This window comes from Centrocercus urophasianus, unplaced genomic scaffold (assembly GCF_019232065.1).
Source record: "Centrocercus urophasianus isolate 14NV4802_14NV808 unplaced genomic scaffold, USGS_Curo_1.0 seq_10, whole genome shotgun sequence".
Lineage (NCBI taxonomy): Eukaryota > Metazoa > Chordata > Aves > Galliformes > Phasianidae > Centrocercus > Centrocercus urophasianus.
Window position 1 is genome coordinate 40,855,069 of NW_024884142.1, and position 22,636 is coordinate 40,877,704.

At 37.5% G+C, this 22,636-nt stretch overlaps 1 protein-coding gene across 3 annotated transcripts; it reads right to left on the reverse strand.

Annotated features, from left to right (window-relative positions):
* Positions 1-1,414: 1,414 nt before the first annotated feature.
* Positions 1,415-20,275, reverse strand: GPRC6A (G protein-coupled receptor class C group 6 member A). Of its 3 annotated transcripts, XM_042820227.1 has the most exons (7): positions 20,205-20,275; positions 12,297-12,424; positions 10,284-10,587; positions 8,120-8,947; positions 5,080-5,292; positions 3,561-3,684; positions 1,415-2,545 (listed from the first exon to the last, which is right to left on the reverse strand). In XM_042820227.1, exons 1-7 carry the CDS (start codon positions 20,244-20,246, stop codon positions 1,425-1,427), a joined length of 2,760 nt encoding a protein of 919 aa, XP_042676161.1. In that variant the 5' UTR covers positions 20,247-20,275; the 3' UTR covers positions 1,415-1,424. The 3 variants fall into 3 exon arrangements, with proteins under 3 accessions (XP_042676161.1, XP_042676154.1, XP_042676162.1); XM_042820220.1 differs by lacking the exon at positions 20,205-20,275 and having other exon boundaries at positions 12,297-12,490; XM_042820228.1 differs by lacking the exons at positions 5,080-5,292; positions 20,205-20,275 and having other exon boundaries at positions 12,297-12,490.
* Positions 20,276-22,636: the final 2,361 nt, after the last annotated feature.

The window sequence follows — 22,636 nt, forward strand, 5'->3', positions numbered from 1 at the left end:
ACACAACGTGCAACAACAAGTCTGCAAAGCTTTATTTTGGCCTGCAACAGTGTACCATCATTCCACATCTAAACAGAAGCATGGACCAAACTGAAGAGGTAAGCATCTTTTTGCAGTTAATGTTGCAAAGCGGGGTTTCTCTGGTCCACGCCAGGGGCCTCATGAACACATAGAAATGTTCTTCGAAAGCCTTCTGCTGCTCAGTGTCTGAAGATGCTCTCCTTCACCCCAGCTGTGAGACAGCTCCACAGGAAAGCTGTGCCCTGCCCAGCACAAGACTTGGCCGTCCTTGGCTAGGAGATGCAGTGTGGCTGTCCCAGCTGACAGTCCTCCTTCCTGGAGAGTGCCTCTTGCACAGAAGATGCTGTGTAGCCATATTCACTGAGTTGCAGAGCAGAGACTTCCAGAGCAGCTCATTCTGGTGTGATTTTAATGCACTGGAGTGGTGTAATGCCATGTTCTTGTAAAAGTTAGACTTTTTGAACAAGTGTCAATTAAGCTAAAATTCACAGGGTGCATTCATGCTGATTCTGATTATTACATTATTTATGCTAATGAAGGGAATCAATTTATGATTGTAAGCTTTGATGTTGCATATTGTGGAAGGAAGGAAATTTCGTTCCTTCAAAAAAGAGGATATCTGGGGACAAGTGTAATGGGTCATCTCTCCACATGAGTTAGAGAAAGTGTGTGAGGCAGGCAAATCAGTGTATTTCTGAGTACAGAAAAAAAGTAAGTGAGCCTACAAACACTACAGACAACTGCAGCAGTCTGGGTAAATCCTTCTATTTTTACACAGCCCTTTCTTCAATTCATTATCTCTATAGCAAATACAAGGAACTTTAGATGTTGCTGCAGCACCCATATGGAATAAGGCACACAATTTTGGGCACGGAATTTAAAACCAACAAAGGATTCACTCAATCTGGCTGAAAAAGTTGCTTTTGGATGTTCAGGAGAATAGAAAGCCTATCTTAAAAGTGGGGACAAAAGGACTGGGCTTGTTTATCCTGGCAAACAAAGACTAGGAGGGGGCTCTTTTTGACCTGTGAAACAGATCCAGGTGAGAAGAGCAGCTCCTTAAGCAATTGGGTAGAAAAGACATTAGAAAAACTGTGTGAGTCCATGCATTCCTGCCTGCTTGCCTGTGAGAAGTAAGGCCTTGCTGACACTTGTGTTTGGCTGAGAGTATTGAGGTCCTGGCTCTGGTGGTTTGTATGAATGGGTTGAGGATGGGGAGGGAGACAGGGGAGAGATGCTGGAGGTCCCCACAATAGCTGGGGTTCCAAGGAAAGCCTTTCAAACATAGCAATGAATAACCATCAGAGTATGGTTTGCATGGTGTGCTTTCCTTGGGTGTACCAAAAAGAGAGAGATCTGAAGGAGAATGGCTTTTCTTCTTCTAGTACTTCAGCAATGCCCAGTCATATGCTGGACAGCCTTTTCCTGGACAGAGTCCTTGCTGCACTTTTAGAAGCAACTTTCTCTTTGGCTGGTGTCTGCCCAGGCACTTGAATATGGCAGTTTCCATTCACAGAGCTTTTCTCAGCATTACATGAGTCTGACGCAGTGATTCGGGAGCTGGAAGACTTCGAGTCCAAGGAAATCTGGCTGACAGCAATGCTGCCCACACTCTTGGAAGAGTACGTGTAAATCATCTTGAGGAAGGCAGACTTTGTATTTGTTTCTTGCTTGTAAATTATGATATAGCACTTAGGAAAGAAAGTGCAACAGAGAATCCCATAATTGGATATTAATATAACAATGATCTCCACCGCTGGTAGGTATTTGCCAAACGTAGTTACATAGACAGGGATAAATACAATCCATGCTATAAAGTAAATTAGCATGCCAAATGTTATGAACTTAGCTTCGTTGTAGTTCTCTGGTAACTTCCTGCCTTTAAAGGCACATATGAAGCAGATGAAGGCTAGAGCAGCTATGTAACCCAGCATAATCCCAAAAGCCACAACAGAGCCCTCGTTGCACTCCAGAATGATGGCTCTCGGAATAGAGAAATTTTGCTTTACAAAAGGCGTCCTAAATATTAGCCAGAAGGTGCAAATGATAACCTGAATCCCAGTGCAGATGAATACAATGGTTATAGGTTTATAGGCACATTTCAAGAAATTCTGCAGCTTGGGATCGAAGCTAAAGGCTAGTAAAATTTTTAGCGATTTTATTAAAATACATGAAATGCAGAGTGCAAAACTTACGCCAAAGAGGGCTTGGCGAGTTCTACATTTGAACTCTGTGGGTTCACCTATGAAGAACACAGTGCTTAAAAAAATGAGGAAGTGGCTGAGGAGGATAACATAGCAGACAGTTAAACCTCCGGATGCCTTTACAACTGGTGTGCTCAAGTTTTTAGTGAATATTGCACTGATGGAAAAAATGAGCACAACCCCGAAGGCGGAGAGGAGGAGCAGGAAAATAGCAAACCAGTCTGACCAGTCGAGGAAGTGGATTGTTTTTCTGTAGCATGTAGTGCTGTTCACCGGTGCCCAGTAGGTTTTGTTGTGGCACCGGTAGCAATAATCCATATCTGAAAACAGAAAAAAATGAAGGTAACTCAGGAACCCAAAGCAAATAAACTACCAAGCGAATGGTAAAGCCTTGTGATACAAGAAGGTGAGAAGGGACATGGGGCAAAAAGTGAGGCGTGGGCCAGGTATGCAGCTACCTGGAGTACCCCTTGCCATGGACACACCACAGGGATAGAGCTTGGTAAACCTTCCCTGGCAGCACGATGGTGGCCTGAATTTGAACAAATTGCCCTACAGAGAGTGGAACTGCAGCTTTTTCATTTACCTAGTTCAACAAGAAAAAAATCTTTCTTTGTTCAGAAATCTTTTGAAATGCAACAGCAAGAACACACAGTGATGTAGATTCCACTTTCAAAGGTTACTTTTCCTGTGAAATTCCTGTTATCTGCTATGGAGAAATGTCACAGCTTTTTAATAATAAAAGAGATAGCATGTAGTTTCTTTGTTTTCTAACTATCAAGACTTTAGAAGTACATTGTACCCCAATTTTCTTAATTCTATCTCTCTTCTCCATATTTAATTTCTTCCTTTTATAAACCTTACTCAAACTGAAAATGAACCAGAATAAGCATCAGATTTGATAGTAATACTACTACACTCTCATATAAAACATCATAGTTCTCCTACTTAAGATAAAAAGTATGCCAGCAAGCAAATAAATAACCCTTGTACTTGCATTGGACTTTCTGTGTTGCAGAAAGACACAGAAGCAAGGCTCTATTGTCATGAGATGTGTCTCACTGAAACATCAGCCATACTTTTCATCCAAACACAGATAACAATATTCAGCTACAAAGTCTAATTTTTTAAAGTTTCGTATTCTAAAAAGCATGGAAACCTCATCTTATATGCTGCATACTGTTCTTCTCTTTTTTTAATCTGTAAAGCTGAGCATTAACAAATGTTTTAACCTCATTCCAAAGTTATACCCGCAGTTGCTAAGGTGCATTATTCACGAACAAAACAATTGTATTGACCTCTAAATAAACCTTTATTTGGATCACAATTCTTTACCTGTTCGATTGCTGTAATGGTTTTCTGGGCAATAAACGCACTCGTAGCAGCACGTGTGTGGACTTTCTGTAACCTTTTTCATCTGTCCTGGTCTGCAGTGCTGGGAGCATGTTGATGGAACCTTCTGCAGTGTGCAGAGAACAAATTGGAAAAAAAAAAAAGAAAAAGTTCAGGCATTACTGATTACTACGAACTGTTAAAATAAGCCTTCAATTCTACTATGATTTAAACTCTTTTAATATCTAACATATTTTAAGGCAATCTGAAAATGATGTTAAAGAATCTGAAGAGGACTCTGTATTTCTTACGTTTTCTCCACGCACTCAAGAAGGGACAGGATGGGGCCCTATTTACATGACCATTTTATTTTTTGGCCCTAAATCAGTGCGACTGTATGTAGCTTTAAAATTTACATCCAAGTGTCTCATTCAGCTTTGAAACTGGAAGTTAGACCACTGGGATCCAGATCCAAAGAAAGAACAGAAGCATTTGGGAGGGGTTTCAGATGGACCACACCACAAATGCTGTCCTGACATCCTGCTCAACAGCTCTGAGTGCAGAGCAGATTCTCTGGCTCTATGGGACGTGTTTCTCCCATGTCACCAACACAGCAGCTCACCCCTGGGTCATCAGGCACTACTCAAGGTGTGTGTGGTCAGGACCCTCTCTCAAGAGCTGGATTCAGGGCCTTCTTCCAAGATAAGCCTTGTAAATGGAGGGACAGTCCTGAGGGATGCTGCTGTTTCTTCTCCCTGCAGGATAGGGCTTACAAGTTGCCATTCTGAGCAGCACCGTGAAGATGGACAAGAAAAGAGACCTTCTGTCCTAGCATCTTCTTTCAACTAAGGCTACACAGAAACTACATTCATCCCACCTTGTAAACAGCATTTCTTCTGGTGTGCTAGCACAGAGCCACACTGAGGCAGAGCTGCACAAATCCCCAAAGCCTTCACCATGCACAGGTGACATTATCCAGCTGGAACTGGCTGGGGTCAACCACTCCTTCTCTCTGCACTGGTGCTGGAGTTCCAGATGGTGCCACCTATCTCATACTCCCGTGTTTGTACTGACCCCAGCTCTAACAGGAGTAAACAATCAACAAGGCTTATTTTTCCCCAACTGTAAAACAGTAGATATGCATCCTTTTGTGAAAAATAAATGGTTGCCTTGTGGCAAGGCAGGAGACATATATAAGTAGTCATTTTCTGTTCTAAAACTCAATTTTGCATTCTGGAATAGTATCCTTTGGACACATTTGATTTACACATTATAGGAAACCTCTTAGGGGAGTTATGGAGAAATAACTTAATTTCAAATCTCTGAGACTGCTTACAGGCTCATGTGCATCTCAGAATGCATAAAGGTAGTTGAATCTTACCTAGAGAGGATGCATCATTCTGAAAGGAGAATATGACAGCAAATGAGTGATTTTTTACACACACTTCAGTTGCAAACACCAGAGGAAGAAGGACACATATGAAATAAATTTCAGATGTTTGGTCAACAAAATAAAAGTTACCTTTAAATCCAGAAATTCTTTTTTTTTCTCCTCATCCTCAAAGATGAAGTAACCATTTTCTGGGTCATATTCTGCCATAGTGGTGATTTCCATGTGGCCATCAACTTCTTTCCAAAGAAGTACATCATAACCAGAGCTCATATCGCCTTTGGAGTCAAACTTGATTTCTTTATCATCATCAATGATTGTAACCTTTTTAAGTTCTTCAAGGAGCTGAACATAAATATAGGAAACAGTGGCATACATCAGTGTCATTTCAGTGTGATACACTGAGTAGTTTAACATTAGTATGGTAATATCAAATTAAAAAAAGAGATGTTGCTTTCTACAAGTGGTATCATCTTAAAAGAGAGCTGTATAACTGTTAATCCTACATCCTACACAGATTTACATTATTCTGCGAATCCTTGTTGACCTTAAAAATCTATATAGCACAGATAATCATTTTTCAACTTTATGCAATGTATGCAGATACCTGTGTATTAGTATACACAGCCTTACATTTCCAGCCTTGGAAATTTCAGGACAGAAAATGCTTTACTTGCAGGAAAAAGAAAGGCCTTTTAGAACTTTCCTTACTGTAAAGAATGGCTGTGATTGATGCTCCTGTTGTTACCATACTGTCAACAAAGTGGATCTGGGCAATATCTCCTTCCAGTGTAACCTCCCCCAGTGCTGGAAATACCTCATTTAACATTTTCAGCTGAGGCTCTGATATTGTGTATTGCAAGGTGAGGTTCTGAGTTATGGTATGAATAATAAATGCCATTTTACTCAGATAAATTGATATATGGCACAATGGCAATAGATAACAAGGTTATATTTGATGCCTCATAGGAAATTTCATGGCAAGCACATTTCTATGAGACAACTATCTAGCTTAATATTTCAACCCATTCGGTTCAGTAGGGTGAAATTTCTTGCTCCCACATGAAAAAAAACCACACAGATTTAAAAGGTTCATTGTGAATCTAGAAAAGGACAGGTTGAAGCATACAGAACACAATCCCAGTTCATGAGGAGACTGCAAGCAGATTTTCATTAGCTACCATGGCTGCAAACTGAAGCAAAGGTTTTATTACTTTGCAAGCCTAACAACTTTTGGCAATAGGAGTTAATTAACAACAAAAAACAAACCGAGGATTCAGTGAGTGGATGAATTTGAATCTCCCTTGAAAAGCACTCTTACATGGATTCCTGTGTGACAGTTATAGCATTTAAAAAATATGCTGTTATTTAAAAGGTTCTGGTATAGATATATGTGTAAAAAAAATGTGGCATCTGTAAGTTTTTTCATATACAACATCACTTCTTCACAATTTATATATTCTCACTGCCTGTCTGCAAATACATGGTGAAAGAGAACATGCATCTAAGTGACATTTCATTTGATTTGGACATTGCACAGTCTTGTGGGACTGAACAGGGAATTTTTGGTTCAGTGTTCTCAGGTTAATTGTTTAATCTTCCTCTTCTTCACTCTTCCAATTTCTCTAAAATACAAAATACAAATAACAATAACAAAAACTTTTGGAAGACATCTTCAGCTTCAAACAGAAGGATCTAGTAATTAGTAACCATCATTATTTAATTTATATTTATTTTTGCAAATATATAATAGAAATGACTTTGATATTTTTCTGTATGTTGAGGAGAGTGATACAGACTTGTTGTATCCTTGTCTTTAAATATACCCATTTCTGGAGGGGCTAAAGTTAATTTAGAAGAAATGTGTAATGGAAACAGCACTGGGAGTTTCTCCAAGAATTCTTAGCTTCTAAACAGGACACTAAATTTGGGTGGTTTGGGATTTAATTCAGCAGTGATGTAAATGCAGCTCCATAAAGTTGCATATCCCACAGAACTATCCTGAATTTGTCCCATCTGTTTTTACAGATTCATGTAAGAATTTGTTCCTGTGGCTGCTGCTTTTTTCAAATCCCCTATCTTGGTTTGACCTGCCCTGACCCAGGATGAGAGGTCAGAGCAAGTCAGAGAGCTTCAGTGGGTGTTTGACTTTTAAATGAACTTTTGTTTAATCCTCTGAGTAAAAGTGTGTAAAAGTGAATACTCCTGAGCAGGTTCTCAGGTAAAAGGTCAGGTCAGGTTTACTTGTCTGATTTTTCCTGTTCTTTTCCCACCTTGTAAAGTCTGATAACAAGTACCTCACTCATCTTCAAGATTGTGTCACATTTTTCTACCAGTCATTTCCCTGTAACTCATGATCAGACACAAGAATGGTCTGCTACATTTTCATTTCCAAGAAAAATTACATTATAGAGGAATTTACCTGAGCTCAGACAAAATGGAGAAAGCAGTTAGAGATAGAGGGGGGATTTGAAACTCTGTGGGGACCTGTTCTCTTCTGTAACATCTCTACCTCTCTAGAGCACACTGCTGAGTATTAAATCGGTCTGCACAAACAGGACTAGTATTTAGTGGCAGAACACCTATGTCAACCAGATTGATTGCACATTTATGTTCTATCCTGTTCAAGTAGCTAGTAAGATGTTCCAGGAAGGAGCTTAGAGACTGGAGTCTTCATCCAAGCTGATGCCTTCTTTGAAGATGATGGGGGAAGTGCTAGGTATCCATACACATGGGTATCCAACATTTTGGCTTGCCTAGGCCATACTAAATGAAGAGAACTATCCTGGGCTGCACATACATAGTTTGCTCTGAAAGTAATTCCTCCTACTTATTTCCATGGATCAGCCAGTTATCTCAGTATATAAACTGCAGTAGTACATCTCAATCTACAGCAGAATAGAGCCATGGCTTAGCATCAGCAGTTTTTGCTCCTGTGTGGGCCAAAGCAAGGGAAGAAAGCTAGATTCCAGTTCTCATAACTAATTAGCAACTGCTGCTCTGGGAGATGAGCTGTGGTTTCACTTGTCCCATGCAGTTTCAAGGAAAGGCAGAAATAGGAATAAGAAGTCATTTAGTAAAAGAACTAAACATGTAAATCCAGGAATGCAAAAGGAAAAGTGAGATGGAAGTTATATAGAGAGAACAGGACCTCAAAGAATTAACACCGTACCTCCCAGGGGGCGAAAGCAGAGGGGTCCTTGCAGTTTCTGTCTTTGCATTGCCCTTTTATGGCATGGGCAATGGCATACACTGCAAGTATAGTACTGTGGATAAATCCTGGTTCAATGTTGGCACTCAAAAAATCGTCTCTCCAGATCTGATGTTTGTTCTCAACAATTTGCATCAGGTCATATTGGGATTGGCTTGAAATACACATTTGAAAATCGTAGTTGTCCAGGTGTGCACAGACTGACAAAAGCATAATATACTCAAGTAAAAACTTGTTGTTTTCAGTGGGCCTTTCATGAATATTTCTCAGAAAGTCTTGGAATGTGGATACATCCTTGTTTTTAAATCCAAATCCCACAACAGTTCCCAGCTTTCTGATGTTGGGCATTGTACTGATTTTCACTGCAGTTGACCAGTTATCACTTGCAATCCAAATCTTTTTTACATTTCTCTCAATTGCCTTCTTAAATAGTTTGAGCACGTGGAATTGTCTCATAAAGACTACAATGACATTTACTCTGGTTTCCTTGACAATCTTCTCGATTGCACAATCAACTTTTGTATGAAAGGTGTTATCAGAGAGATAGGCAGGCAGCATTTCTTTGAAAGCTATGCAAACACTGTTTGCCATGGCCTGGACCCCAAAGCTCTCCAGAGCAAAGCGCCCGTTGTCATCATCGGTGGCTATTACTCCAATCCAGTTCCACCCAGATTCACAGATCAGGTGGGCCATTGCTCTTGTCTGATGGAAATCACTGGGGATAGTCCTCAAGAAAGAAGGAAAACGGATTTTGTCACTGAGGATTTCAGCTGATGATGCAGGACTGACCTAGGAAGAGACAACTGTTTAGTTATGGAAGTGGTCTCCTCCAAAGGATTCTGAGAGCCCCAAAATTTCCACTATTGCTTTTCCATCCCTGCTGTGACTGGGGGCAAACACAGAGCAGTCAAGCAGGGCAGGACTCTTAATCGTGCTGTTGGAACATGGGCCTGTGCCCAGCACCCTTTCCCTCATTTTCATCTTTGTGCACCTAATTGCTTTACTAAAAGCAGAGATTAAAACATTGTAAATGGATCTGAAAGTTATGTTGGATTTTGATTTAACCTGTACAATACTTAACACACTAGAAGTACTCAAATGTTGTTGGAGCTGTTATTAAAATTTCTAGTATGCCTACATTTTGCAATTTTTTTTTTTTTTGCACTATGTTAGTATAGTCAACCCACTTATTTATTTTCTCTCAAAAATTTAATTACTGTGCTTTAAAGGGGTCATAAGGTCTGTTAGAAAATCCTATCAGAGAAAAAAAAAAGCGTATCTAATATTAAAGAACAATATAATATTTTTTCTTATGTAGAAATTTTAGCCTTTCTATAGTGAATAGCAAGAAAAAACATAACTGAAAAAGATGTAATTTAAACGTATTTACTTTTTAACCTTTGTCTAATTTGTTGTTTTTCCTAATGTAATATTTCTTATCTTGTTTGACAGTTCTTAACAAATCTAAGCTTTCCAAAATGAGAGCCCCCAATCTGTAGAAGATATCAAATCTTAATGTCAGCAGATTGCAGATACTATAGATGAGAAAAATCTACTAGGCCACCTTTTCCATCTCTATGTCACAATGTAAATTTGTTTTATAATTTGCCTTTTGAGTAATTTTAAGTGTGGCTTTTAATTTATATATCAAATATAGCTCCTATTGTGGAGCTGGAGGCCATAGTTATTTCCTCCCAATGAAAGGGAAAAGATTCAATTAAAAGCTACATTTAGCTCATATTTTAATTTTTTTTGCATGTTTATGCTACTTTGCTGAAAGGTAATATATGTCAAATAACCAAAATCAGTGTGCAGCACAAGATGATTTTGGTTTTGACCACAACTTTTTTTTCTTGTAAAGGTGAAAGTAATAATGGAAGCACCAGCCTAAGTGCAAGCATGGGACTGTAAGAACTAGAAATAGTACTGGAGCAGCTGGAAATAGAGAAGGATGTTTGGGGAAGGAGTAGTCATATTCCTTCTCCTCTATAGCTGCTTGAAGAGCAGCAGGACCAAAACTGTTTTTTTGGAACAACTGTGACTTGCAGTCCTTCCAATCAGATCCACATCTAGCCATGGTAAATTTGATCCTCTGTCTCAAATGAAATAATTCCCTCAAACCTACCTGTGGGATTAGTTGCAAAGCCAATAGCCTTGAAACTGCCATTGACACCTCAGAGTAGCTGGCTCCGGTGACTGCCTTAATTCTTGGTACATAGTCTGAATAGTTACACTTGAACTCTACAATATCCTTAGAAGTGTTGGATTTGGACAGGAACCTCAGAGCAGATGCCATGGCTTTTGTAACTTCTGCACAGGTATCATAGATTTCATAGCCCAGAGTAACTCCAGATAATAATGTTGAATTGTTGATCATTTCAATAGCATGTATCATTGCAAGAGTCTGAAGAAAAATTTGAATTTCAAAGCTGTCAGAAAACACAGAAGTTTCATTTTAGAAAAAAGATATTGCTGGAATAAGACTGAAGCAAATTCTGTTCACATCCTTTAGCTTTGCCAGCTACTGAAAGGAAATTCTTGGTGTGATTTGCTCGTGTTTTATAGAATCAGATTTATAGAGTATCTCGAGTTGGAAGAGACCCACAAGCATCATTAAATCCATCTCCCAGCTCCACGGAGGACCACTCAAATTTCAAATCCTATGTCTGGGAGTGCTGTCCAAACACTTCTTGAACTCTAACATCTTGGGGCTCTAACCACTGCCCTGGGGAGCCTGTTCCAGTGCCTGACCACCCTCTGGTGAAGAACCTTTCAATAACACCCAACCTGACCCTCCATTGATTCAGATTCACGCTGTTAAAAAAAAAAAAAAAGAAAATTGTATTATTTTCTTTCTCACTTAAATGGTAGAATAATCATAATTAACATAATACTTCAGTAATACCTGAATAAAAATACTTTTCTGAAAAACAGGCACTAAAGTTACAATTATTGTGATACATGAAAATTTGCAAGGGAAATCTTCAGAAAGTGTCTGTTAGAGTCAGTTCTAATTTGCCCCATTCAGCCCAGCAATTTTTGGTTTTTTTTGTTCGTTTCAATATATTTGTTTTCACCAAAAGAATAAAACAAAATAAAGGACTAGAAGAAAATACTTCAGAAATTAATGTCTTCCTGTGGTTGCACAAATGCTCCTAGCATCCTCTCTAAACCTAACAAAGTTAATACAGCTTTTCTCCTTATCTTATATGGATATGATAGTTTCTTAATCAGAATATACAGGCTGCCTGCAATGCAACCAACTCTCCTCTTAAGCAAGGGTCTCTAAAGTTTACATACCTTGCAAGCCAAAATAAATTTCAAATGGTGTGGATACAATATATGGCTGAAGAAAAATAATAAAATACGGACAAAACAACCAACTTTGACATCATTTTGAAATAAGCCCATACGGATTCCCTACATTAAAATAAAACTTATGGAATTGTAACTATATTAAAATGAAATAAAATGCATGTATGGATTTATATTATATCACATTCCTGAATTTACAAAAAGTAGGATATGGAGTCAACAAAATAAATATTTTGATGTGCAGTATAAACGTGAATGCGTACATGACATGGTGTCTGTTCTGTATATCCCATCACACAGTGCCACAGTTGTAGTACAAAATACAGTATCTACACTGATTATAACAATTGCAACATAGTCAGTAGTACAATAGACTACCAGCGTGGGTGTGAGGGGCATACTTTCTATATGTGTTTAGACAAAATTGGGCAGACTGTCTGTGTTCAAAGTATTTAGGTGCAACTTAACTACAAGTAATGAACTGCAAGGCAGAGTCCTTCAGTCACAGAGCAACAAAACAGTATTAACATGGCAATTAAATAGTTCCTCAACATAAACTTCTAGGGCTATTTGATTCTGTATGAAGATTGAAATAGGATCAAATAACCATTCCCTTCCTTGGTCAGCCATAGTATTTTCTATGACAACTCTGTGATTCCTTGTCATTTTTTGTTATATTATAAGCAATTTATGTGATGTCCAAAGTCTTCTAAAAAACTGAGAAATGCAAGAGAAACAGATTTTGTTGATCACAACACTGTTTGATTTGCCTGATTTCAGTGATCTCTTAGTTGATATAAGTGAAATTTGCCGTGTTACTCACCCAGCACAGTTCTGAATTACTGGCTTGATAGGATGCTCTTCTGGATGCAGCATTTCACTGTGAACTGCAAACAAACCTCCTATAATAATGTCTCCTGGAGAACTGGCGCCCACAAAGTCATCTGTATTCTGGCAAGCAGAAGCAACATCAGAGCTGATCACAAATGGAATCAGCACTAAGCTAAATAATGCCATGCTTCTGCTTCACCTGCTCACTCCCAGCTTTAAGTCCATTAGGCCAGCTGCAGTGCCAGCAAGTGTTCCTATGTCATCTATAAACAGCAGTAAGGGAAAAAAGGCCGAGCTCCAAAGTTAGTCACACCTCATAAGTTGCTCGTATTTGCTTCACTGACTCAGGTTACCTTATTAGAACTTATTAGAACTCCAAAGCAATGTTGTCACATAAAACGTGAGAGTGCAGGGGAGTGAGAGGGAAGGAAAAAGAAATATAAATATAAAAGGAAGTGCTGGACATAAATCTGTCCTGTTGTATTCAAAAATTATTATTCTTAATCTGAAACACTTGGCAAATATTTTTGTATAAGTTTGGGCTTGTCTTGGTACTTTCCAGCTGATTGCTGGGTGGAGAGATATCATGTAATATGGTAGTGATGTTACTTTAAGAGTCTGATCCAAAGAGTACAGAAAAAAAGGCCGTGTTGCTACAGTGGTCTTTATAGAAGACAGAGAAAAACAAAAGAAAGCAACAAACAAAAGTAAACAATCAACAAGATCAAAAAGTAAGTCTGGATTATTATATTTTGCCTTTTTTTTTTCCACTTACTCTTTATAGTTAGAGTATCCATTTGCAACAGAGATATTAACCACAAATGCAAAAGCTAATCATCCATTAAATCACCATTCAGCAGCTTCTTTTTTATAATACAGAGCCTTGTCTTTCTTTCTCTGTGGTAATCTCACTGGTAGTTCACGGTATACAGTAAACAGCTGTCTACATTTTCTTTAATGTATCTAATGAAATGCATTTATGGGCAGGTTAGGATACCAGTTTATTCTGCTTTGTGCTGACTTGTAAAAATTTAATTTATTCTGAAGGTATTCCTCTTGATTTATAGCAGCATAAACATAGTTAGAACCTGACCCTGAGTTATCCACCTGCAAATATACACGTACCTACTTCTTTCCACCCAAGTAATGCTCCCTCAAGCCTAATTCCAGCTACCCAGGTGTTTGATTTTCCATGACTTTGCACATACCTTCTAAACCTTCTGACAAATGATACCTTATGCTGTTGAAGTTTGGGGTTGGAGGTAGTCATTTTGTTGAAGAAGTCACAAGAAATCTTCAGCCATGTGCCTCTAGTATAAAATATACTACTTAAGGAGCTAACACTAAGTACTATTTTAAGCATACAATGAAAATAAAATGTCAATAAATCAAAGTTTGAAATGTATTAGTATTTTATATTAGAAGTAAGAAATAAACTTTCCTCTGGCCAATACTTTAAAAGCTATGAATTTATGTAGAAGAGGATTTTACCTAGAAAAAAAAACCTTACTTGTTTTCTCTGGAAAGTGGAAGTTGACAAAATAAACATCACATATAATTGGTTCCCAATTTCTTGTTATTTATAAAAACACCTTTATATGAAGCGTGCTTTACATTCAACTACATTGAGTTTGGGTCATAGTGTATTGCAGTGTATTTTCACAGGGAGGGGTCTTTTATTGTTATTGCTTGTTTTTAAGACCTACATCTCATAAGTATTGCTAGCGGTGAGGAGTACTTTAATGTTTTACTGAAATCAGATCCTACTCTGGTACTGAAGAATCAACCGTAAGTGCTTGTAAACACTCTTTTTCACTGATAGCTAAGAACCAATAGAAGTAAGTGTATAATACAAAATGATGTTTGTAATTTAATGACATATTGTAGCATCATTGGACTTTCACAGTCTTCTCAGTTGTCTGCATAGGAGAATTTCTTGGGAGAAAGCATGGGAGGAGATGATACCTCAATATGTCAGTCATAAGACTTCAATCAGTCATAAGATTCAGGGGAATAACTGAAGTATCGTCATGTCTAAGAAGCAGTGAAGCAGCCTTTAATAAACTGTGAAAAGACAGAAAGCATGACTTACCAAACCCAAAGATAAGATGAGAGACACAGGTGACTTATAAGAGACTTTAGAGGATCTGGTGGGAGACAGAAATACTCTGTTAGCCTCACTGTATGTCCCAGAGTGACTTGCTACTGTGCCAAGATGTTTTTTTACACTTGGTCTTCAGCCTCCTTTTGAGAAGGACCAGAAAAATTGAGTTTTGGAAAATGCCCTTGCCAAATTCAGCATTAATCATGCAGGGGACTTCTTGTAAATTCACAGCTAGTAAGTTTTTGGCAGCAGTGCCATATATATTCAAAGTCCCCACAATCGAATATGTGCAAGAGAAGCCAGAGATATCTGTGTGGATACAGCAGTGGATAAGTGCAAATGGACCGCCTGCTTCTCCCATCTTTGCAGCCTCTAAAGCTGGACAGGTTATAAGGAAGTTTTGCAACTGCCAGTAGTTTGGTCAAGAAGACAGAGTTGTGAGACTGTTGTGTTCAACCCTAAGATACTACATTACTCAGTTTCTGTGAAGGAAGTTTAAATAGAAGGAAGCAGATATTGCATTACTTCACTTTAATTACCTTTTAAAAATATTCTACTATCTGGGAATAGTCTTAGCTTAATATAAAATGTTAAAATTAAAGAATATAAAGAAAAATAGCAATTTTTTATATTTGTGTCCAATTAAAAATCATCATTAAACATTAAAAAAAAAAAAAAAAATTAGAACAAAAAACCAACAGTGAAATAGAACCTGGATGAAAGCCAAACAACACTGATTTCTGAGAAACAAACCAACTCAATTTTCAGGTTCACCGGGTTTGTCCTCTAGAGTGTGTCAGCTGAGCTGCACAGTGGAGAGGACGAGTCCTTTTTTTCTCCATCAGGTCACAGCATTCTGATGTGCCCATAGATTCTCTCCATAAGTTGAATGTCCCCTGATGCAAATGGCCCCGCTGGATTACTTCTGGTAAACAGCCTAAGAAAAGGCTGTGACAGTGCCCTGAGCCTCCTGCCCTAGCTGTCAAGGCAGTACTGGGAAGCCCCTCAGTAATTCCTTCTTCAAAAAGGTCAATAGTCACCTTTGTGTATGCATCTCTGCTGTTTATGCTACAACAGGCCTATAAGAAATCGAAGTAGCTTTGGTTCAGCAAAGTTGTGTATACGTGGGAGGGAATTACAGTTCATTTCTACAATTTTTGAGTTCAGAGCAGATGTTTGTTTCTTTTATTTTCTCTCTCTGATACTTGAACATACTTAGATTAACATTCAAGTCAAATATAATTTTGAAATGAAAAAAATCAAGTGAATATTACCCTTCTGATACTAAGGAAAAGCATGTTAGTCACTCCAAATTTGAATTTACCTGTAAATGAAATTATCTATATTGTTGGTTTTGGAGTTTATTGCTGTTGTTTCAAAACAATCTAGAAAGACTGTTTCTATCCCACCCAGCCATGATGGTAATCAGCTGTGTAGGACAGAGGCAGAATAATTTCTCATAAATACGTTATGGCAGCCATTATCCAGTTGATCAAAGTGCTATTTCCAGAACTATTTACCACTTTTTGTTACCATTTGCTGGTTTTTGTTTTTTTTTTTTGCCTTTTTTCCATCTTCTCTTTATAGGAAAACAAGTGAAAATGTCATTCACCTATCGACAATGCAAACATCTGGGCCCAACCTGTAGTACAAGAGCCATCCAGAGGGAAAGTAAATCTCTAGCCTAGATATTTGGACTGTTTCCTAAGAGGCTAGGGCCCTAACCTTTCTGCCAGCAAGTACTTGCAGTTGCAGTGAGACCTTCGCTACATGAAGGAGGTGTCTGAGGTCTCTTCACTCCTAGTGCCCCATGCTCATTACTATGACACTGAGGATTTGTTTGAGAAAGGTCTGCTATCCTGACAGTTAATAACTGTACTAAGAGTGTCAATATGTTCAGGAATTTCCATACTTCTGAGGCCTACTGTATGCGGTGTGTTCTTTGAAATTCCTATCTGCAAGAAAATCAAGCAAGGGATCATCTCACATGAAAACATCAAAGACCAGTAGGGGTGAAGTTGATGCTTAACCATTTAGCATTATTAATACTGAACAAATCTTAAAATAGAAAATTAAGCTTATAGGGATTTTGAGTTTAAAAATTTAAGTGGTTCTGTACTTTAGACATCCCCAAAGGAACTGGACATAGCTGACCTTAGTGTTGAACATAGAGGTTTCAAAGAACATCTAGTTTCCTAAATCCGAGTAGTTGTTTTGATGACCTTGTACTTGTTTTCACTAAATCACTTTTGAGAATAATACTTTGTGTTTGTTTTGTTGTTTTCTGTTTTCATTTTTTTTTAACTCTTACAGTTTCTTTAAAAATATGTGCATTTTTCTTCAGTTATTATGGAGCTGAAATAGATTTGGCAACAGTAAGAAATCATTAGAAGAAGAGGACTGAAAAAATACTTTTTGGGAGTACACATTGAAAATCAGGTATATCCTACTTTTAAGAGAATGTCTTCGATTCTAAGAGAAGCTGGAGAAATATTCTTTGACTCAGTCTTCAGTTACTCAGTGCAAATGTCAGTATGTGAGAGAATGATGATTCATTTCCTTCCCTTCCTCAGCATAGTTTAGGAAGAACTGTCCTGGAAAGCACAGATTTAAATAAAAGGAAAAATAGAGACCATGCCTTCAAAATATGTTGACTCACAAGATCTATTTTGGTACATTGGAGAAATGGCAGTTTTTCACTTGCTTTGATTTCATAATAGTCCCCTCCTTGTCACTACCTTGAAAACACATACATGAACAAGTAACAATGCATTTACTGTCTCCCTGAATAGTCAGTTATTATCTACAACAAAAGATAGTTAGGGTTGGACTAATGATTTCCAGAGGTCACTTCCAATCTCAATTATTCTGTGATTCTGTAATAATTTTTCTGCCAGCAGTGCTTTCAGGGAAGGGTTGTTGTCCATTGGTGACTAATTGTAGAAGATTCGAGTGGGTTTTAGGCTTGTCTCAGCCATTTATTTACAGTATATTTATTACTGACTACTGTAGACAGTCCTGACCTCAGCTGGCTGCTCTCGGGGGACCCTATTTTTGGGAAACTGAATCTCCTTCAGTTTATATAGGAGATCAAAATTTTGAACTGAGCTGTAAGGAGCTCTGCATGTAAAGACCAAGATTCTTAAAGGTAAATAGCTTCTGTACCTTAGTTAAGGAGTTTCATGCTTAAATACATTTCAAACTGATTCTAAAATTTTTGATTCCAGGATCCAAATAAACTCCCAACTTATTTTGCCAGTATTTTGAGCACTGATTCAAAGTTGTCATCATCACCCTAATTTTGGACTTTCACAAATTATTTTGTCTTCTGAGATCTTAAAAGATCTTAGCTTAGCTTACAAGGCTTAACAGCTTGTGTTATAAAAGTAAACATACATCTGCAAAAAAGAGTACAGACAGAACAGGTGACACTCATAAAAATTCCTTTCAGATAAGGAAAAGAACCCCAAACAGTAAACTTACAGGAGTCACTCTGGACATCAACTCAATCTTCAAAAATAAAAACTGAGAAAAAAAAGAATTATTTCAAATTGGGCATGTTTCCTGGTAAAAGTTCATTCTTAAAATCTCTTAGGGTGGAACTCAACACATTTCCTACAGAATATTTTGCACTGTCAGTTAAAAAGAACTCATAGACACAAAAATAGTGCACTACTAGCTTTGAATAAACAGAAAATGGAAAACAATATTTTTCACTTCAAACCATTTCTCCTCTCTGATATGAAACTGTCTTTGAATACATACCACAAGAATGTACAAGTCATTAATCTACAGTTACACCCCTGCACATGTATCTTTAAGAAATACATTACAGAGTGGTTAACAGTATATGAAAACATGACTGACTTTAATTTTGGTACAAACTTTTTTGCAATCATCCAATATTTGAACTTGGGGTTGTAGAACAACTATTATCTTCATTAACTGGAAGAAGAAGTAACTTATGTCAGCTGCAAGTCAAAAGACTGCAAGAATTGATTAGAACCTATTAACCATGGGGGAAAAAAGGCATTTGAAGAACAATCTGTGTGAAGTTTGTATTTTTCTATTTTTCATGACTCCAGAATAGATTTTTGGGCACTCAATTTCCTGCAATTTTCTGATATATCCATTGTAATCTATATTGACAAAATCATTATTTTCACACCATAAGACAGAGTTTGCATGATTTCACAGAAAATCAGTAGGTTTTTTTTTTAAGTTATTATTTTCTTAGAGATTTTATAAGTGTTACTTCTTTCACTAGTCTTTTGTATTAAATTCACACATTTTAAAATTCGAGGGGTTGAGCATGAAATGTTTTACTATGAGTTACTTTAAAATCTTCTCATGTTTCAGCAGCAGAGGGTTTGATATCAGCTTTATATTTCCATAAGACAGGAATAATTCCATGAGACAGAAAGAGAAAAGAACATCAAGAGTTCAAGGCCAGTGCATGTACAACTTTTCCATCTGTTTTCATCATGTTTTTACACTGGTATGGTTTTCTTCTTTTCATACATCTTCATTTTTTTCTTAGAATTACATAACTCACTGAAAAATCCCTGCTTTCACTTTTGCTCCTAGTGATAAGAAAAGTTGTGTTTGTGAGTCACCTTAGAAAAACATTAGCTTAAAAGCATTAACTTAAAAAAAAAATCCCTTGATTTAAGAGAAAGTACAATTATATGTTGTAACTAATGGTTGCCAAACTTGTACTGTGACCTAAGAATAACTTTCATATTCAAGGTGGTTAAAATCCTTCATCTACCTCAAACACAGTAAAAAAAAAATTAATAACAGTTTCCATGAACTGCAGAATAGTTCTTGTTTACATGGATGAAAAATACTTTAGCATATATTTATCTTCTAAGTTGTATGTGGGCAGAAGATTCTGGAGACCATGTTTTATTTTTACAAAGTAATTTCATTATTATTTTCACAATTAAAATGGAATGATGATGATAATGATGGTGGTGGGTAGCATTTCCATCAGTTTTCTGGCATCTAAATCATTACAGTCTGTGAATACATATATAGATTAATGAAAGGTGATTTGCAATTACAAAATTTATTGAAGTGAGGTAGTAGGAAAAGGTCTCTGCAAAGACACAATATCTAGTCCTATCTCATTAGTGAGAAATTAGGAAACAGAAAACTGAATTCTGCCATGAATCACACCAGAGTAATTCACAGCTTGATTCTACAGAGGTATCTTGGATAACTGGACTGCTATATACACTCCAGAACTGAACCATGGCAGACCTTTTCCAGACTTACTGCAACACTATCAAATTTAGAAATGCATCAATATATTTTTTAAATTAAAATCTCAATACAATCTGTTAACTATCAAGGTTAATGGAATGAGATTTTTCTTATATAGTAGTGTGACAGATGCACTGTATTATTAAAATCTAAATGAAAGAAAATAAATGGAAATAACTCATCAGCAAGAAATTCAAGCTTTGTATATTTGCACAAGTGACAATTAAAACAGCATCTAGAACCAGTAAAACAACCACAGAATATTGTCATGAGTAAGGCTTTGTAATAATGACACATCATTCGGTATATGTACATAAAACAGTTCTCCTCCCATCCTCTGTCTGAAGGGCAGCACAAAGAAGAGGTGGATAATCACATAAACATGATCTAACTTTTTCCTAGTCGCCAAATATGACACTTGACATCCCTCAACCAGACAATGGTGCTTGTATCACCTGTCCTACCTTTCTTAACAAAACTGCAAAACTCCTTTAAAGTAGGATAACAAAATGTAGAACCCATACTTACCTTATGCTTGAAGTACAGCTGTTTGAAGGCTAGCTTAGGCATACAAATTTTAAAAGTAATTCTTTAAATTGTCTTTCCAGAACTAATTTAATAGAGGTTTTGAAGAAGTTACTGTTTCAGTTACCATTAATGCACCTTTTGTAAGCCACATAAAATGCATTTTTATATGCATAAGTAGGTGTTCAACAAAAATATCATACGTGAATCTTAGAGTTAGAGCTGTTTATTTTCATAAACCCAACACAAAATAGTTCGAAGAATTTACTCTCCAGAATTTCTCATCACAAATTTAATTCCCATGAGAGCTTTTTCATCACATCCGGACCTAATTTAGCCTGTTTTGTTTATGCTCTTTCTTATTTGTAAACAGTGCGTGTCCAAATGCCTTACTTTTAATGGAGTGTAGCAACAGTATTTGATTTGAATTTAGATAAAGGAGCGGATAAATCAGTTTTCTTTAAGTTTATATGCATATGTATGAGCAATTTAGAAAGTAGTTTGATAAGGACAAGAAAGGCTGATTTTTGTTACCATATCTTATCACACTGAGCCCGAGATAGAAAGGATCAGCAAAGTCCTGTATGAGATTCTCCTCAATTTTGAAACATAATTGTTACGAGACAATCCACTTTGGGTCCTTATAAAGAATAAGTGGAGGGTTGCATGGAAAAGTAAGAAAAAATTATAACTACAAAATATAAAGAACTTCTTTTTCCTGTGAAGAATAATTGTAATAGTCCCTATTATAGTTATCAGCACACACTACTACTTGCAATATTTCTGTAGTCTGAGGCTGAGGATAAGGCCAGAGCAGCCTCTGTGCCACATATTGGAAAACAAAATTCTTCCCCTTAAAGATATACAAGCTAACTGAATTCCAGGAACCATTTAATCTTATTTCACAGATAGAGCAGGTGAGTTTTTCAAGGGCAAATCAGATATGCTGAAAGCAAGCTACAGAGCCTTGGTATGAAAGACATATCACCCTTTGCTGAGTACTACCATAATAACTCAACCTTTCTTGTCAACCAACAAGAGTATACCTGACAAAGATCTGACAATTAAAGTTTGGATGAATCTCTGCTCAGATGATGCAAAACCACTGTAATGTTTTCCAGTTTCAAGATGCAAATCAAAATATTTAACAGAGCACTACAGTCACTCAAGAGCTGAGGCACAGTCAACCTCTTGCTTGTGCCTTGTTTTTTATGATGTGAGTGCTGATATGGAAATAGAAAAATACTTCCAACTGCAGTGACACTTTGGTATACCATGAGTTGGAGCACACAGTCCTTTGGTTTGCAATGGGATGCACTGCTAAATCCTGCACATTTGTTCTGATCAGGTATTCTGTTGATAAGAGACACAGCCAAGGCCTATCCAATGTTTTCACAACACTCAGCAGGTTCAGCAGGTGCTGGCGAAGCAGTTCTAGGAATAGAAAAGGACTAGCCGAGGCTGGCTGGTGCTGAGGCAGTCTTCAGGCTCCCTTGGCTTGCTGTGACAAAGGAGAGGAAGTAAGCAAGATTCCTCATTTATTGTCAGTGCATTGGAAAGTGCCCTGCCCACCAGCATCCTGACTATTACTGAGCATATCTATCTGGTATTCCTCTGCCAAGCAGCATACATCAGCTCAGTTCTCCAACCTCTGTTGCTTGTGAGGCTCCACACAACTCCCTCTCTGGGACACATTTGCTTTTCTGCCCACTACTCATCTATTACAAGAATCTTGTCCTTGGCCAGGATTTATGCTTAGCAGGTCTGTAAGCATTGAAGCCTCTTCATGTTTGGAGATACAAAACCTTTGACGATAAAAAACATTGCTTTCCTGACATGGGTATCAGAGCCCATTTTCTTCCCTTGCAGATTCCAGAACCTGTCTCTTGCAAGAACTTGTGATTTTACTTAGAACTCAATACTTTCATGATTGTGTACACGGCGAAAATAAAACTTTTATCTACTGTTTGGTTAGCAAATAAGTACCCAATCAAGAGCCCATTGTGGTCAGTGGGCAGAGTACTATTGCTTTTGGATAACATAATGAATTGCTGTGAGAGTGTACGTTATGAAATATATCTATTATAATAAAATGCTTTTAAAAATATAGCCCAAAGATACCACACAGAAATGCATCATATTTTTCATCTGTCCCATGTAAGAATAGCTGGCTATAATACATCCATTTCTGGCAAGCACCATTATGTAAGTGACAGTCAGAGGTAGATAACTGCAAGCAGTTGGTTCTGACCTTAGAAAAATCCTGTTGCAATTATCACAACTCAGATATCAGCTATTGAATGAATCTCTCCACCCAGGAAACAGACTCAGTACCTCTCTTCTGCATCAGAATACAAATTATTAGCACAATGGCAACCTGGGTTGATTGAAGACCAGTTTCCAAGTGAAGGCATTGTCCGTCCTCAAGACTTTCT